Source organism: Schistocerca americana, chromosome 4 (genome assembly GCF_021461395.2).
Source record: "Schistocerca americana isolate TAMUIC-IGC-003095 chromosome 4, iqSchAmer2.1, whole genome shotgun sequence".
NCBI lineage: Eukaryota > Metazoa > Arthropoda > Insecta > Orthoptera > Acrididae > Schistocerca > Schistocerca americana.
This window is the reverse complement of record NC_060122.1, coordinates 734,640,709-734,658,468: the sequence shown is the minus strand read 5'-3', so window position 1 is coordinate 734,658,468 and position 17,760 is coordinate 734,640,709. Positions and strand designations below refer to the sequence as shown.

General features: G+C 43.9%; 1 protein-coding gene across 1 annotated transcript; it reads right to left on the bottom strand.

Moving 5' to 3' along the window:
- Nucleotides 1-13,514: 13,514 nt before the first annotated feature.
- LOC124613757 (vicilin-like seed storage protein At2g18540) lies at nt 13,515-14,054 on the bottom strand. The gene has a single exon (XM_047142473.1). It carries the CDS (start codon nt 14,052-14,054, stop codon nt 13,515-13,517), a length of 540 nt encoding a protein of 179 aa, XP_046998429.1.
- Between the last annotated feature and the right edge of the window lie 3,706 nt (nt 14,055-17,760).

Here is a 17,760-nt window from a genome sequence, read left to right as displayed (position 1 = left end):
AGCGGACACACCAGGAACCGCGGTGTTGGCCGTCGAATGGCGCTGGCTGCGCAGCATTTGTGCACCGCCGCCGTCAGTGTCAGCCAGTTTGCCGTGGCATACGGAGCTCCATCGCAGTCTTTAACACTGGTAGCATGCCGCGACAGCGTGGACGTGAGCCGTATGTGCAGTTGAGGGACTTTGAGCGAGGGCGTATAGTGGGCATGCGGGAGGCCGGGTGGACGTACCGCCGAATTGCTCAACACGTGGGGCGTGAGGTCTCCACAGTACATCGATGTTGTCGGCAGTGGTCGGCGGAAGGTGCACGTGCCCGTCGACCTGGGACCGGACCGCAGCGACACACGGATGCACGCCAAGACCGTAGGATCCTACGCAGTGCCGTAGGGGACCGCACCGCCACTTCCCAGCAAATTAGGGACACTGTTGCTCCTGGGGTATCGGCGAGGACCATTCGCAACCGTCTCCATGAAGCTGGGCTACGGTCCCGCACACCGTTAGGCCGTCTTCCGCTCACGCCCCAACATCGTGCAGCCCGCCTCCAGTGGTGACGGGACAGGCGTGAATGGAGGGACGAATGGAGACGTGTCGTCTTCAGCGATGAGAGTCGCTTCTGCCTTGGTGCCAATGATGGTCGTATGCGTGTTTGGCGCCGTGCAGGTGAGCGCCACAATCAGGACTGCATACGACCGAGGCACACAGGGCCAACACCCGGCATCATGGTGTGGGGAGCGATCTCCTACACTGGCCGTACACCACTGGTGATCGTCGAGGGGACACTGAATAGTGCACGGTACATCCAAACCGTCATCGAACCCATCGTTCTACCATTCCTAGACCTGCAAGGGAACTTGCTGTTCCAACAGGACAATGCACGTCCGCATGTATCCCGTGCCACTCAACGTGCTCTAGAAGGTGTAAGTCAACTACCCTGGCCAGCAAGATCTCCGGATCTGTCCCCCATTGAGCATGTTTGGGACTGGATGAAGCGTCGTCTCACGCGGTCTGCACGTCCAGCACGAACGCTGGTCCAACTGAGGCGCCAGGTGGAAAATGCATGGCAAGCCGTTCCACAGGACTACATCCAGCATCTCTACGATCGTCTCCATGGGAGAATAGCAGCCTGCATTGCTGCGAAAGGTGGATATACACTGTACTAGTGCCGACATTGTGCATGCTCTGTTGCCTGTGTCTATGTGCCCGTGGTTCTGTCAGTGTGATCATGTGATGTATCTGACCCCAGGAATGTGTCAATAAAGTTTCCCCTTCCTGGACAATGAATTCACGGTGTTCTTATTTCAATTTCCAGGAGTGTATATTCAGGTTCGGATAAAACCTTATCTTCATTGTGGACGCTTCAGACAAGTCAAAATGCTTTATTGTTGTGAAAGTAGTGGACTCCAACGGCAACATTCAGAACGTTGTCCTGGTTTTCATGATGTTACGGAGGTAGAACTGCTTTTGCTTTATTTACTGTGCTGGACGGCGTGTTTCGGAATTAAGATGTGGGGAACTAACTCGGGCTCAAACACATGGCAGTGCTTTAGTTCTGGCAGCAGAATTAAATGGGCGCCAAGCTCAGGTCCGTGAAATTTCTCCACAAGCTCCTTTCACTCACTGTTCTGCACATCGTTGAAAGTTAGTTTTGCGGTAGAGCTGTTCTTTTACACATTCGGTAAGAATTTTTCTCAACACTTCTGCGTATTCCCCCTGTCTTCCACTGGTGTTCCAAATCCACAGCAATTGTTGTCAATATTGTTTGTAAACGCATTCCTTTGAATATCTGTGAAGGATGGAACTGCAACGGCAAAATATTTGTGATTCACGAAAACCGTCTGTTGCTAATTTAGACTTTAACTGAAAGACGAGCCTGTGGTTTCAAAAGTAGTCTCTTAGACTTTCACTTCATTTTTCTCCTCTCCGTTATGAAACCATAATTTTAAAGTCTGAAATGCTTTACGGAAAAAATCGCAATGCTGCATAGTTTTGCAACAATGCTGTCTCAGAATGCTTAGCTTATATGAAAAACTCAAGAAATGAACATACATTGACCGAATTCCACTATGCACTTGACTACTTCGTAAGCTGAAGTTTGCGTGAATATGTTCTGGTGTAACCCCAAGCGCCGGAGCGAAGATGTCGAACGCAAGAGCAGAGAAGGCGGTGAGGAAACGGCGGCCAATGGTGCGCGGAATTGGACCGCACCGCGCCAAGAACAACACCTGGGAGAAGAGAATATAAGCGACACTCCTGCTAGCCTCGGCCGCGCAGATCGGCACCGGATAGCGGACGTTGGCTATCAGTGATCAAGGACTCTAAATTATATTGGAAGTAGCCCCTCGTTTTTCGACTACTAAATGTAAATCTCCAAAGTTACGTATTGTCAATAAAAAATAAAATTATTAATGTTATTTGTTTGAATTGTTGTATAGAATTCCGAGAACGCTGCATACCGTAGGCACCCTATTAGCGACGAGTGGGTAAGATGCAGAACAGATATGAAATTATGGACGAGTACATTGGGAATCCATTGACGTCAAAATACAACCGTGGTACATCTAGGGACTGGATAATATTGTATCACAACTGGAAACAAGGTTAACATATTGTGATAAGCTGCTTTTTCTTAAATTGAGCTGTTCTATTACTTCACCTATGTTATTAGCCTTTCCCTGTAGATGGTGTGAATTCATTATGGCAAACATATAGACGTGCTTCAATTGCTCATAGTTGCGATTAGAACTGCAGACTGTATTTTCTTCCCAGCATACACAAATATTTGACTCTGTTAGATTAGGGGACGTTGTCAATAGAATGATTGAGAAGGAAACGGACCAAATCCCGCAGCTGCATAAATTTTGATTAATAATGAGCATTGGTGGCCAAAGACCTCTTACATAAAAAGTCACACCTCATTCTGCCTTGTCAAAGAAGGCGGAGGAGCGGGCAGAGGTACAGAGCAATCTCTTGTCCTAGGAGTGGGAAACTGCCCGTAAAGGCGGAAGAATCAGCCATGATCAACGGCATGAGGATGCGGAAGGCAATGGAAACCACTGCATTAAATACACGTAACGTGTGTTCAGAGGACATGTGGCCTGTAATTGAAGAAGTGTCATGGTGATATCTCCATTGGCAAAAGACTCCGGAATAGTCCCCCATTCGGATCTCTGGGAGGGGACTGCCAAGGGGGAGTTTACCTTGAGAAATAGATTGAATAACCAACGGAAGGATAACGTTCTACAAGTCGGGGCGTGGAATATCAGAAGCTTGAACGTGGTAGGGAAACTATAATATCTGAAAAGAGAAACGAAAAGGCTCAGTCTAGATGTAGAAGGGGATCAGTGAATTGAAGTGGAAAGGAGACAAGGATTTCTGGTCAGCCGGCCGAAGTGGCCGTGCGGTTAAAGGCGCTGCAGTCTGGAACCGCAAGACGGCTACGGTCGCAGGTTCGAATCCTGCCTCGGGCATGGATGTTTGTGATGTCCTTAGGTTAGTTAGGTTTAACTAGTTCTAAGTTCTAGGGGACTAATGACCTCAGCAGTTGAGTCACATAGTGCTCAGAGCCGTTTGAACCATTTTTTTTTTTTAATTTCTGGTCAGATGAGTATAGGGTAATATCAACAGCAGCAGAAAATGGTATAACGGGAATAGGATTCCTTATGAGTAGGAAGGTAGGGCAAAGAGTCTGTTACTGTGAACAGTTCAGTGATAGGGGTTGTTCTTACCAGAATTGACAGCAAACCAAAACCGACAACGATAGTTGATGTACACATGCCGATGTCGCAAGCTGAAGATGAAGAGATAGATAAAGTATCTGAAGATATTGAAAGGGTAATACAGTGTGTAAAGGGATATGAAAATGTATTAGTCACGGGAGACTGGAATGCAGTTGTAGGGGAAGGAGAAGAAGGAAACTTTACGGGAGAATATGGGCTTTGGATAAGGAATGAGACAGCAGAAAGACTAATTGAGTTCTGTAACAAAATTCAGCTTGTAATAGCGAATACTATGTTCAAGAATCACAAGAGGAGGAGGTATACTTTGAAAAGGCCGGGAGTAGGTTTATACACTACTTAATCTAACTTAAACTAACTTACTCTAAGGACAATACACACACCCATGCCCGACGGAGGACTCGAACCTCCGACAAGGGTTTCGTTTAGTTGCATATTGAAATCTTGCTTCTTGCCAAATTTCTTTATCCTAGACCAATGGGAAGTAGCCTGTAAGTTTTAATAAGTGAGTTTGGGAGTATCGATATATGTGACATAGATGGTCATATTTTCTGGTTTCGTTGACTTAGAGACTTATATTTATTACACCGTTAAGGGATCATTGACCATAGTCTGTGAAAGAAGCCTCAAACTGACACGTCTTCGTGTTCCTGAGAAAAAGGACTTTAACTGAGAAGTGTACATACAGTCTGATAACAAATGGCGAAAAGATTGTTTCCGAGTGACATAATTACAAATTAACTTTTTCAGATATTTTTTTCTTGTTGTACAATGAAACTTGCCTTCTTGCCAAATTTCATGGTTCTACATTAATAGGAATACCATATAGGTTCTGATGATGGAATTTGCGAGTGTCATAATATGTGACATAATTGGTCATATCTTGTAATTGCGTTAGCACAGAAGCTTAATTTTTTTTCACCTTCAAGACAACGTAAACATAAGTAGGTGGCGTTAATTTCGACCTCGTACTCTACCAGTTTCTGAGTAAAGAGGTTTTAAACATTCGGACAGACAGACAGACAGATGGACAACAAACTAATCCTATAATGGCTACGAAGTCTTTCACGACGGAGTCCTTGCATAAAAAGTTCTCGGTTTACTTGCCGCGTCAAATTTGGATAAAATCCTAAGCTTTCGATGACTACCTCCGTCATCTTCGTCAGGGGTAAAACTGACTGTCGTGGACCGGTGAGGCTTCCGCTTTCATAAGCAGTGGACGGCTTCTCATTGGCTGGATGACGTCACGGTGAAACCGATGCGTACTGAGGTGGCGGCCTCTATATCCATAGATTTTGTTTGCGCGCTTTATCCAGCGTTGCTTGCAGCGCCATCCATCGCAACAGGCAGAGAACTGCGAGGAATGTAAGAAGTCTCCCTCTGCGCTCTTTCTACATCAATTGCGCGCTTCCATGCATTGCTGAGTGCATAACCGGAATCTCTGTTGAAATTATTTTCACAGAGTCTAATTTCAGCTGCTTCCCTGATGACAGAGTCCCAATAGTTTGAAGCGTGAGCAAGTAGTCTTGTTTCACCGAATAAAATCTTATGTTTATTTAACAAACTGTGCTCAGCCACCGCTGATTTTTCTAGATACCTGTATTTCAGGTGACGCTGATGTTCCACACTGCGATCGGCGACAGTTCTTATAGACTGGCCCACATAACTTTTGCCACACTCGCAAGGAATGCTGTAAATTCCCGGTACTCTCAGGCCAAGATTATCTTTCACGGGTCGCAGCATTTCCTTAATCTTCCTGGGTGGCCGGAAGACTGGTCTGATTCCTTGCCGGCTCAGGCCTCTGCCGATCTTGCTGGTCGTTGCACCGCAGAATGGTAGCCGCGCGATGTGTTGGTCCTCTTGATCTGTTAGAACAGCGTCCTTTCTTGGTTTCTTCGCCAGAGTAGATCTGATATCACGATCAGAATAACCATTTTTTATGAATACCGTCGTCAGATGGTTAATCTCGGAGCCGAGATGATCCTTGTCCGAAATAGTCCTTGCTCTGTGTACCAAGGTGTTCAGCATAGCTCTCTTCTGAGCTGGGTGGTGAAAACTACGCGCGTTTAGATATAAATCTGCATGCGTCGGTTTTCTGTGCACAGAATGTCCGAGACGTCCATCTGATTTTCGCTCCACCAGTACATCTAAGAAGGGTAACTTTCCATCCATCTCCACCTCCACTGTAAATCTTATGTTCTGATGTATACCATTCAAATGTTCAGCAAACTGCTGCAGTGCCTCATTGCCATGTGGCCAGATTAAAAATGTATCGTCAACATACCTGAAGAAGCAGGATGGACGTAAGGGAGCACTGTTCAACGCTCGTTCTTCGAAATCCTCCATGAAGAAGTTAGCTATGGCTGGTGACAGTGGCGAACCCATGGCTGTTCCGTCAATCATTTCATAATATTTTCCACCATACAAAAAATAGGTGGTCGTCAAAGTGTGTCGAAATAACTTCAGTATTTCAGGAGAGAAATGAGCAGCCAACATTTTTAACGTATCTTCCACTGGAACCTTTGTAAACAAAGAGACCACATCTAGGCTGATCATGATGTCATTCGGACCTATCCTCATCTGCTTTATAATGTCAACAAAGATTTTTGAGTTAGTAATATGATGGCTACAGTAGCCGACTATAGGTGCTAATAATTTGGTTAAGTATTTTGCCAACCGATATGTAGGAGACCCAATAGCACTAACAATAGGTCTCAACGGAACCCCATCCTTATGGACTTTGGGTAGACCATATAACCTGGGCGGCCTTGGTGCTCTTGGTCGTTGATTCTTGACTAGTTCTTCTCGGAGGCCAGAGTTCTTCAGTAGCTCCCCTGTCTTCCTACTAAGTGCTGCTGTGGGATCCCGTTTAACAATACGGTACGTGGCATCTTCCAATAATATGGCCACTTTCTTATGATAATCGGTAGCATTGAGGATAACTGTGGCATTCCCTTTGTCGGCTGGTAGTACAACTAACTCTTCATCCTTCCCCAACGATTTCAATGCCAGTTTCTCCACTCGGCTCACATTGGGCTTAGGAGGCTTGGCTGTTGCTAAAATCCGACTAGTTGCAAGCCTTACCTCATCTGCTGCCTCTTCAGGAAGGTGCCGAACCGCTTGTTCTACTCCACTGGTAATCTCGGCCACTGGTAGCTTTTGTGGAGCTGGAGAAAAGTTCAGTCCCTTACTGAGAACCGAGATGGTGGCGTCGTCAATTTCCTTGTCGGAGAAGTTGATAACAGTGCGATGTGCGTCGCTGGACCCAGACGTTCCTCTTCCCCGGCTTAGGCGCACAAATTTATCAGCCTGTTTTGCTGTAGTCTTGCTTAAATTAGCTCGCTGATGTGCAGCCAAGGTCGTGTCTACCCATTCCCAGTCCCATGGTGACAAAACTGCAGACAAAAACAGATGGCAACTATATAAAGGACGAGCGTTGGCATCCAGTTCATACCTCGTATGATGTATCCTCTCCCTGACGATCGCATGACTTGTCTTCCGCAAAATTCTATTCATTGAAGCAGTTCGGATGTGATGTTTGACAACTGCGAAATTTGGTACAACCTCCTTGTCACGACAACGTTGTATAAAAGCCAGATTACTCAGCAGCTGTGACTGGAAAGTTACCCTTCTTAGACGTACTGGCGGAGCGAAAATCAGATGGACGTCTCGGACTTTCTGTGCACAGAAAACCGACGCATACAGATTTATATCTAAACGCGCGCAGTTTTCACCACCCAGCTCAGAAGAGAGCTATGCTGAACACCTTGGTACACAGAGCAAGGACTATTTCGGACAAGGATCATCTCGGCTCCGAGATTAACCATCTGACGACGGTATTCATAAAAAATGGTTATTCTGATCGTGATATCAGATCTACTCTGGCGAAGAAACCAAGAAAGGACGCTGTTCGAACAGATCAAGAGGACCAACACATCGCGCGGCTACCATTCTGCGGTGCAACGACCAGCAAGATCGGCAGAGGCCTGAGCCGGCAAGGAATCAGACCAGTCTTCCGGCCACCCAGGAAGATTAAGGAAATGCTGCGACCCGTGAAAAATAATCTTGGCCTGAGAGTACCGGGAATTTACAGCATTCCTTGCGAGTGTGGCAAAAGTTATGTGGGCCAGTCTATAAGAACTGTCGCCGATCGCAGTGTGGAACATCAGCGTCACCTGAAATACAGGTATCTAGAAAAATCAGCGGTGGCTGAGCACTGTTTGTTAAATAAACATAAGATTTTATTCGATGAAACAAGACTACTTGCTCACGCTTCAAACTATTGGGACTCTGTCATCAGGGAAGCAGCTGAAATTAGACTCTGTGAAAATAATTTCAACAGAGATTCCGGTTATGCACTCAGCAATGCATGGAAGCGCGCAATTGATATAGAAAGAGCGCAGAGGGAGACATCTTACATTCCTCGCAGTTCTCCGCCTGTTGCGATGGATGGCGCTGCAAGCAACGCTGGATAAAGCGCGCAAACAAACTCTATGGATATAGAGGCCGCCACCTCAGTACGCATCGGTTTCACCGTGACGTCATCCAGCCAATGAGAAGCCGTCCACTGCTTATGAAAGCGGAAGCCTCACCGGTCCACGACAGTCAGTTTTACCCCTGACGAAGATGACGGAGGTAGTCATCGAAAGCTTGGGATTTTATGCAAATTTGACGCGGCAAGTAAACCGAGAACTTCTTATGTAATCATATAATGGTCTGTTTTAACCGATTGAGTTCGGAATCCTGAAAGAGTAATTGCTTATCTTAGACATTATAATAATATTGCAATGGTAAATTTATTATATATATGAATGAAAGTTGAACACGTTGCAATTACTTTTCGCGAGCATAAGATATTGTAGTGTCAAAGCCGTCCGCTGCGGTTCTAGGTGTGCGGGTTTGGTGGGCGCGGACCGCAGGGGGAACACCTAGAACCGCAGCAGACGGAAAACGGAACAGCAACGCTCCAGCAGGTCGCAGGGAATGGGCGCGGACCACAGAGGAAGCGCCTGCAGCCGTTGGTGGAGGGAGAAGGCAATAGGCATAAATACTGGACCAGGTCCACTCGAAGAGCAGTCTCAGGTCGCACCTGATGAAGGTTACGAGCTACGTGACCGAAATATCGTGCAAGTACGACGCTGATATCCGGCAGAACACCCGACAACCCAAGATGTCTTTAGATCGCCGGGAAAGCCTGAAGAGTTGACTAAAAGTGTTGTAGACTAAGACAAAGGCTTGAATGCATATGGATGGAGAGGATGTTGATTATGTTGACGTGAAAGGGTTCGCACAGGGTAGACTAGCATCCAATAAATCTTGGACTGAAGACAACAACCACCTCTTTTCCACGACTTCACGAGTAGTGTCCACTCGGTAAGCAGACTCTCTTACATTTCACTGCTATAGGAACTCGTGTCAAATAGCACTAACCTGAAAGTGAGCTTAACCGTTTATAATAACAGAAATATTGAGATTTATGTGAATCTAGATGTGGAAAGCCAGTGAACCACCGATCGAAAATAACAGGATTTCCATTTCTTTGCGCCATGTAACGGTCAGACGCTTCCTTTCCATCATATTCTTTAGTTTCGTTAGACGAGTATTTTGGGTCTCTTTTCTTGTATTTCAAAATATTCGTTTTAGGCGTGAGATTCATATCTCCTAATACGGACCAGAAAATGACTGCCGATGCTTCTGGCACCAGATACTATGTGGTTAAAATTTTATGGCACCAATAAGTAATTCGTGATTCAGTGAGTATTACAAAATAAATCAGTTTGACTTTCCATGCGTCCTTATGTTATATAAAATAGCCACGAAAAACCAGGTCACTCTAGTTCAGGTTTGAAATATTAGTTCTCGACCGTAGGCATGTCACCACGAAATACTGGCTTACAATTCTCGTCTGTCTGAATAGTTTAGATTTCGAAAATTTGGTTCATCTACATTAAAAGTGTATCGATTGTTCTTAGAATAATTTGATGGAAATATGGTAATAGCGGTATTATGCAGTATAAATATTTTTTTGCAGAATACTGGTTCAAAATTATCGGGTCATCTGAAGGATGGGATACAACCCGTCGGCTTTGACCAATGAAGTCATATTTTACTCATAGATATTAATGTCTTTATTTTCGAGCTGTAGATAATAAATCGGTTATCGTTTGTGGTGCAGCATCATTATTGTAAAATGAAATAAATGAATGTGTTTTTAAAAAACAGATTTTCATTTTTAGTGAGTGTGACATATTTTGGAAGAATTGTTTTTGTTTCTGGACAATTTTCGTTGTTTGATTTCTGTTTATAGGTTTGGATTTATCTATTGCTATGAATATGAAAGACTTGAAGCAGGGGTCGTCGACTACAATACAGAATACAAATTTTACAGTTGTCGCTTTTTTTCGCTTTCGCTATGACTGTTATTGCTACGATAGTTTTCATTTGTGTGCCTTCGCTAGCATTGCTATTACTACGGCATTTTTCAGCCGTGTATCCCGTACTTCACTTGACCTATATAGATCAACTGCATAGGTGAATAATAGGATGTCAGTAGTAGCGGAAGAGGAAAAGCAACACCGTAAAATTTGTATCCCGTACTAGAGTCGTCCTTTAATTACAGATCAACTTAAGAATAGGATACTAGTGCTAACATACGTTAAATTTGTATCCCGTACTGCTGTTAACCTGTAAAGATCAGCTACAGTTCTTGATACAACAAATATATGTCAACTGCAGTGCACCATGCTAACGTTACTTCTTTCTTCTTTCTTTTTGTACTAGTATGCCATTCTTCAGTTGAGCTATATAGGTCAACTTAAGAATCGGATACTAGGACTCAAAGAAGCGATATACTTAACATTGTGTTCGCAATATGAATGTACAAGATATATGTCTACCATGTGTTTTCTCTGTCCTGCATTCTTTTGTTTCTCAACATTTTTCCCTGTTGTTAAATCTATGTGATACACTATGAGCGGCAACTTCTGTAACCATTGGTCATAGCCGACGGGTAGTATCCCCTTCTTCAGTAATCCCAAATTATCGGTTACCTATTTCAAACCATGCAGCTTAAATTAATATGTTAGCAGCTACAACAATTCCTATGAATAGTGTGTGTTCGTGTTTGTATCTGTGTGTGTCTCATAGGCGGGGGGTGGGGGAACAGGATGGTATGCGATGTTACGATGTGTTGGTAGGTAAATCCACTGAAAAAAATAGGTAGTTTACTTGAGTTTTGGTTCGAATTAATTTCTGTAAACTATCAAGAAGCATTAGGCAGTATGGAAAACCATCGCTGCCGTTAGTATATACATTTCGTATAATATGCGTTCATCTTCCACAGTTTCTGCTACCCATACCCCTTTAATCTTATTGAATCTGATCATCAAGCAACATACATACCAGTTATAGTGACGTGTACCCAATGGCATACTCAGGTCCACTGAAGGGAGGCTGCCTATAAACGCTTGTTCGGCCTCTTCTCTAATGTTGCTCTGCGATGGGGGATCCGTATCGGATGACATTGAAGGAGAACGTAGGGAACGTTCAAAGAAGTGTGGCGGTAGAGAGTGTCACGCATATCACACGCGAATTGGGATGGCTTTCATTAAAATAGTGGCGCTATTCGGTGAGGCAGGATCTCTACATGAAATTTCAGTCACCAGCCTCCTCCCTGGAAGTCGAAAATATTTTATTGGCACCCTGCTACATAGGGAGAAACGATCTTTATAATAAAAGAAGAGAAATTAGAGCTCGCACGAAAAGATTTAGTAGTTCGTACTTCCCGCACGCTATTCCAGAGCAGACTGGAGCAATGGAGAAATACCTTGATGGTGGTTCGATGACACCCCTGCTAGGCACTTAACTGAGAATTGCAGAGTAATGATATAGATGAAGGTGTTCGTGTATCATACTTGTGCAATAACTGTGAAACATTAATTTAATTATTTATCCGTAGCGATTTTCCACGTTTGTTTTGACATGAAGTAAAGATGTCTTGTATCATTCCACAATTTTAATGTGATACCTTCTCTCTATACCTTTATTTAGTTCGTAACAACTTTAAAAACTTACCGAAAGTTTTGGCTATAAATTAAACGGTTTTCGGATAGTGAACACATAGTGGTTCATTAATTTGTACATATCTTGTTTTCGGAGTTTAGCAACAGCTATTAACTGGTCCTGTCTGTAAATATGTTCTCAGCTAGTACTTGCAACGACGTATTAACGTTCGTTTCGTTTCCTGTGCTAATAAGATTACTTTGGTAAATACCCTGAATGAATTATACACTAAGCAAGATTAATAACCAAGAAAGGAGTCTTATCGCTGGAAGAAGTCCATACTGTTTCCAAAGGAGGGGGTCGAATATATATCTTTGAAGTGATATTTATCATTTGCCTGTCTTCCTTCTTATGTCAGTTCCCTCGATTCTTTCCTCCACCTGGCACTGATGTGTTAGGATGAACATAACTTTGAAAATCTATTGGTGAGAATAATTATCTGTACCCCACCAGTAATGACTGGTATTTTATCTTTCTTAAAATTAATCCCTCTCTTATGTTATTACGAGATTACCAATCAAAAGTGGGTGGGTGCTGTTTTATAAATCGCAATAACAAGATTGGGTGAAATTCGTATATACGCCTTTGTGGCCATAACTACATATTTTAGAAATTGTTTAGAAAATTCTCTTCGTTTAACTGAACGTAATGCCGACAGCCGGTTGCAGATTAAATTATGATACTTGAAACATTTAAAATTCATATAGGTGCGAAAGGACGAAGCCAAGCCAGTTATTCCGAGAGAGTGATATTCTGTGTCCTAGCATATTAAAATCCATAGACCTTTCGTCAGCTTGACTCGTCTAATCCTTATGAATGAGAGTTAAATACTAACTCTCAGAATACTCAGTACCAACACAATGTCAAAAACAACCAATGTTAATATTTTTACAAAAACCAAGAATAAACTTTGTTGTTATATCACCATTAAAATTTTATTAATTGTTTAGCAAATGGTTTTTTAATATAGAAAACACTGACTTGAGTAACAACAATTTACATTACTCCCCCGAAAGAGGCACAAAAACCAAAAATGTTTTGACTTCTTTTCAGTAACACCGGACGCTTCACTGCACTAATTTCCTTCGTTTAACTGCTTCACCCTTTGTTCCTTCGATATTAATTTTTCAATTTGCGCCATAAGTCGAATCTGAGCAGCGGAAAAGTTCGTCTCTTCTTCGACAGCGCATGATCCTAACAGTTAGTCGTTTTCGACCTCGACGGGCTGCTGCTGTTCAAGTCTTCGGGTCTTCCAGTCCTTCCTGTCTGTATTCTTCTCATTTTATTGCTGATCTCTCCTCTTTCTTCCGGTCTTCGATTCCTTCCTGTCTGTATTCTTCCCATCTTATTACTGGTCCCTCCTCTTTCTTCCGGTCTTCCAGTCCTTCCTGTCTGTATTCTACCCTTTTTATTGCTGGTCTCTCCTCTTTCTTCCGCTCTTCCATTCCTTCCTGTCTGTATTCTTCCCATTTTATTGCTGGTCCCTCCTCTGTCTTCTGCTCTTCCACTGCTTCCTGTCCGTATTCTTCCCATTTTATTGCTGGTCTCTCATCTTTCTTCCGCTCTTCCATTCCTTCCTGTCTGTATTCTTCCCATTTTGTTGCTGCTCTCTCTCTTTTTTCCGGTCTTCTAGTCCTTCCTGTCTGTATTCTTCCCAATTTATTGCTGGTCTCTCCTCTTTTTTCCGGTCTTCCATTCCTTCCTGTCTGTATTCTCCCCATTTTATTGCTGGTCTCTCATCTTTCTTCCGCTCTTCCACTCCTTCCTATCTGTATTCTTCCCATTTTGTTGCTCGTCTCTCCTTTTTTTCCGGTCTTCCAATCCTTCCTGTCTGTATTCTTCCCAATTTATTGATGGACTCTCCTCTTTTTTCCGGTCTTCCAGTCCTTCCTGTCTGTATTCTTCCCTTTTTATTCCTGGTCTCTCCTCTTTCTTCCGCTCTTCCATTCCTTCCTGTCTGTGTTCTTCCCATTTTATTGCTGGTCTCTTCTCTGTCTTCTGGTCTTCCACTGCTTCCTGTCCGTATTCTTCCCATTTTATTGCTGGTCTCTCATCTTTCTTCCGCTCTTCCATTCCTTCCTGTCTGTATTCTTCCCATTTTGTTGCTGGTCTCTCCTCTTTTTTCCGGTCTCCCAGTCCTTCCTGTCTGTATTCTTGCCATTTTATTGCTGGTCTCTCCTCTTTCTTCCGGTCTTCCATTCCCTCCTGTCTGTATACTTCCCATTTTATTGCTGGTCTCTCCTCTTTCTTCCGCTCTTCCATTCCTCCCTGTCTGTATTCTTATCATTTTATTGCTGGTCTGTCCTCTTTCTTCAGTGCGGCTCCCAGTTTAAAACCTTCCTTTTTGGTTAATCTTTTTGATTAATCTTCGGGCGTACCGGCACCAGCGAAATTCTGTTTTCTTCAGAGATTTTGCTTGGAGCACGTTATCTCCATTAGCTTCCACACTTCATTTCGTAATTTTTAGTGTCACGTTACCTGCAGACGTCTTCGTATATAGTGCTTTTCCAATGTTCTATTTATCTCCCTAACATTCCTCGTTTCAGGCCAGATCTCTGCTCCTTACAGAACTATGTTCTCCACCACACTTTAAAAATTTCTTCCTTAGCGTCCTGCCGAACAAAACTATTCCATACTACCTAATGGAAAGATTTAGAAGATCTCTTCCCCGTTGTTGTTGTGAACTGTATCATTTTCACATGTCCAGAAATTTGCAGTATCTGCAGAATTTAAGTTCTCCTTCCCGATGACAAAGTTTTATCTCCTACTTAGGCGGTAGCCCTGGCGACCGTGTGGCAGAACGACCACCTTGGCGCCCAGTCTTTCCGCCCAGCAGCGGCGGCAGCCGCGTCTGCGGCGAGCTGGAGGCGGCACCTCCTCTTCACTGGAAGCCCCATCGTCTGGGGCGGAGTGCACCACGGCAACCGTCGAGACGGTAGTCGCGTCGTTCACCCGCACAGAAAACGAGTACTCACTTTAAAATGCTTACAGCTTCACTATTCCCGAATATATAATTTTATGTAGGTACAACACAACAAGCGTTCTGGGAAAAGGGAATATTTGTTCAACACTGACTTTGCAATAGGACACTGCTGAAGATCTACTTCAGATTTGCAGTGAGAGCTCCTCTAAGAGCGAAAGTTTGGATTCAGAATAAAATATGCAAATCTTGTGTTATTAGTATCAGCTGATTAGACACTATTAATGTCGCCAGATGAATTGTCTCTTAGTTCACGAGTGTTGTGTGGATTATCATGCATTTCACTGCACTCGGCGATACTGACCTTTAGTTCCCGATACGAAATAGTGGTAAAATATTTGTGTAGTTCCGTGCAACAAATCGTTTCGCAGTTCATAACGAGATCAGAGGAGGAGCTGCAACAGGAAATTAGAGGCCGAGCACAAGCTCTGATTAGGGAAGGAAGGACAAGGAAAGCGGACGCGCCCTTTCGAAGGAATCACCTCAGCATTTCCTTAAGCGCTATGGAAAATGCACGGAAAAACTAAATCAGGACGGCCGAAAACGTGTTTGAAGCGCCGTCCTTCCGAAAGCGAGCCCTGTGTGCTAACCCTGCACTACTCTGCTCCGTACAACGGAATCGTTAACTGTCAATTGCTGCTGACCCTGTCTCAGTGATCAGCGGTAAACACTGAGCATAGTCTAGTAGCCGGCCGGGGTGGCCGAGCGGTTCTAGGCGCTACAGTCTGGAGCCGCGCGACCGCTACGGTCGCAGGTTCGAATCCTGCCTCGGGCGTGGATGTGTGTGATGTCCTTAGGTTAGTTAGGTTTAAGTAGTTCTAAGTTCTAGGGGACTGATGACCTCAGAGCCTTTGAACCATAGTCTAGTACTTCGTACGCGAAAAGAGAAACGTCTGTTTCAAACGACTGCTGTTTCTGAAAAAGTAATGTAATGTCGCTCGGCCTTTGCTCTCCTTTAAATACTTGTGTGTGGTAGACTTCATTACTCTTTCATGTTTTATTTTAATTCGTTACATTCCATGAGACACTGTAATCGAAAACTACTTGGCCACACAAGGAGGTACTTCCAAAATCGCCTAAAAGAGAAGAAACAAATACCGTAGAGGCTTTTGAAATGTGGTGTTACAGAAAAATGCTGTAGATTAGATTGGTAGATCACGTAGCTAATGCGGCGGTACTGAATTGGGAAGAAAACGAATTTGTTGCACGACCTGTCTAGGATAAGTGATCGGTTGGTAGGACACATTCTGAAACATAGCCGGCCGAAGTGGCCGTGCGGTTAAAGGCGCTGCAGTCTGGAACCGCAAGACCGGTACGGTAGCAGGTTCGAATCCTGCCTCGGGCATGGATGTTTGTGATGTCCTTAGGTTAGTTCGGTTTAACTAGTTCTAAGTTCTAGGGGACTAATGACCTCAGCAGTTGAGTCCCATAGTGCTCAGAGCCATTTTTTTTCTGAAACATTAACGGATCGCCAGTTCAGCACCGAAGGCGAGCATAGGGGGTAAAAATCGTTGAGAATACCAAGAGATCAATACGATGCGGAGATTCAGAAGGATGGGTTGTAGGTTGCAGTAGTTGCTCGGAGATGAAGGGCCTTGCACAGGAGCATGGAGAGCTCCATCAAACTAGTCTTCGGACTGGATACCACAACAACAACAAATACCGAAATAGTAAGTAAAGTAAAAAACCCGTAAGTTTAAGACGACATTAATATTATTAATACATTGCGGTGCAAAGTTCTAAACCACTAGGAGGAACTTCTGTAAACAATAAAAGCAGTGTTCGACAAACAGCGGTTTCAAACAAGAGATGTGAATATAAAGATGTAAGTCATGTTTTTTTTTTTCATTTCTGCTCTATGTCACTGAAATTAGTTGCTCTAGGACAGTGCATACAATTCTGTACAATTGTTATAGACGCATAGAGTAAGTGGAAGAATTTTCTCCGTTATGCATTATCGGAATCCCTCACTGAATGAATTAGCCCGTCCTATAAACGGTGAATTTCATGAGGGTGTATACGTGCATTCTGATGGTATCGGCTTCTTACATGAACATGATGTATGGAAAAATGTCATCCGTAAAATTCCGTAGACAGGAAGGGTGAATAGCCTTCCCGAATACCCACGTGGTCTAACGCGCAGCTTCCCGAGCAGGAAGGTGTGCCGGTCCGAGGCACGGATTTGCGTCACGGACCGATGTGCCGGCCAGCCTGTGGATGGGTTTTAAGGCGAATGCGGGCTGGTTTCCTTTCTTCCGCCTCAGTTATACTACGCACTATGTCGGTGATTGCTGCATTGCAGCATAATTATTCCCAAGCGGGAGGGGTTGGGAAGGGGGGGGGGGGGTGGCTGGGTACCGAACCGCACAATAATCCTATGTTCCGTGTGGGTCGCCGGTGGGGTGGGTTGGCTGCTGTGGCCTGTTGTGGGTTTGTGAACCACTACTGATGGCTACGGCGGGACGAAGCCTCTCCGTCGTTTCTAGGTCTCCGGTTAAGTACACACTACACTCAAGGGTAAATAAGTGCGAGAGCTATCGCACAATCGTGCATCCAAGTTCTAATCAGAATAATATACATAAAAATGGAGAGGTATATCTGCCACAGGGATTGACAATGCAAGGAGGGCTGAAGAAAAATCAAGACACGGTCTTAGGGTAAGTAAACATGGAAAAATCGTCCAACTATGTGAAATGGTCTACTACATTCCAAATTCTAAGAGAGATAGTAATAAACAATAAACCAAAATTGAAAGACAAAGCTCAAAGGTCTCGGATTAGAAAGAGTGTAAGAGAGAACGCAGGCTTACAACCCTACTTTTCAATCATTACAGCCCAGAGGAAATGACGGAAATTAAAGAAAGCTTCAAAATTTGGTGTAAAATTCAAGGTTAAAGGATATGAATAATAATATTCGCTGATGACAATGCTATCCTCAGTAAAAGTGAAGAAGAAGAACAGATGTTTTGCATGGAATGAACCGTCAAAT

Bases quoted from the DNA above. Each gene is read 5' to 3' on its own strand.
- LOC124613757 (XM_047142473.1), bottom strand. From the start codon at position 14,054: ATGGAAGAGCGGAAGAAAGAGGAGAGACCAGCAATAAAATGGGAAGTA.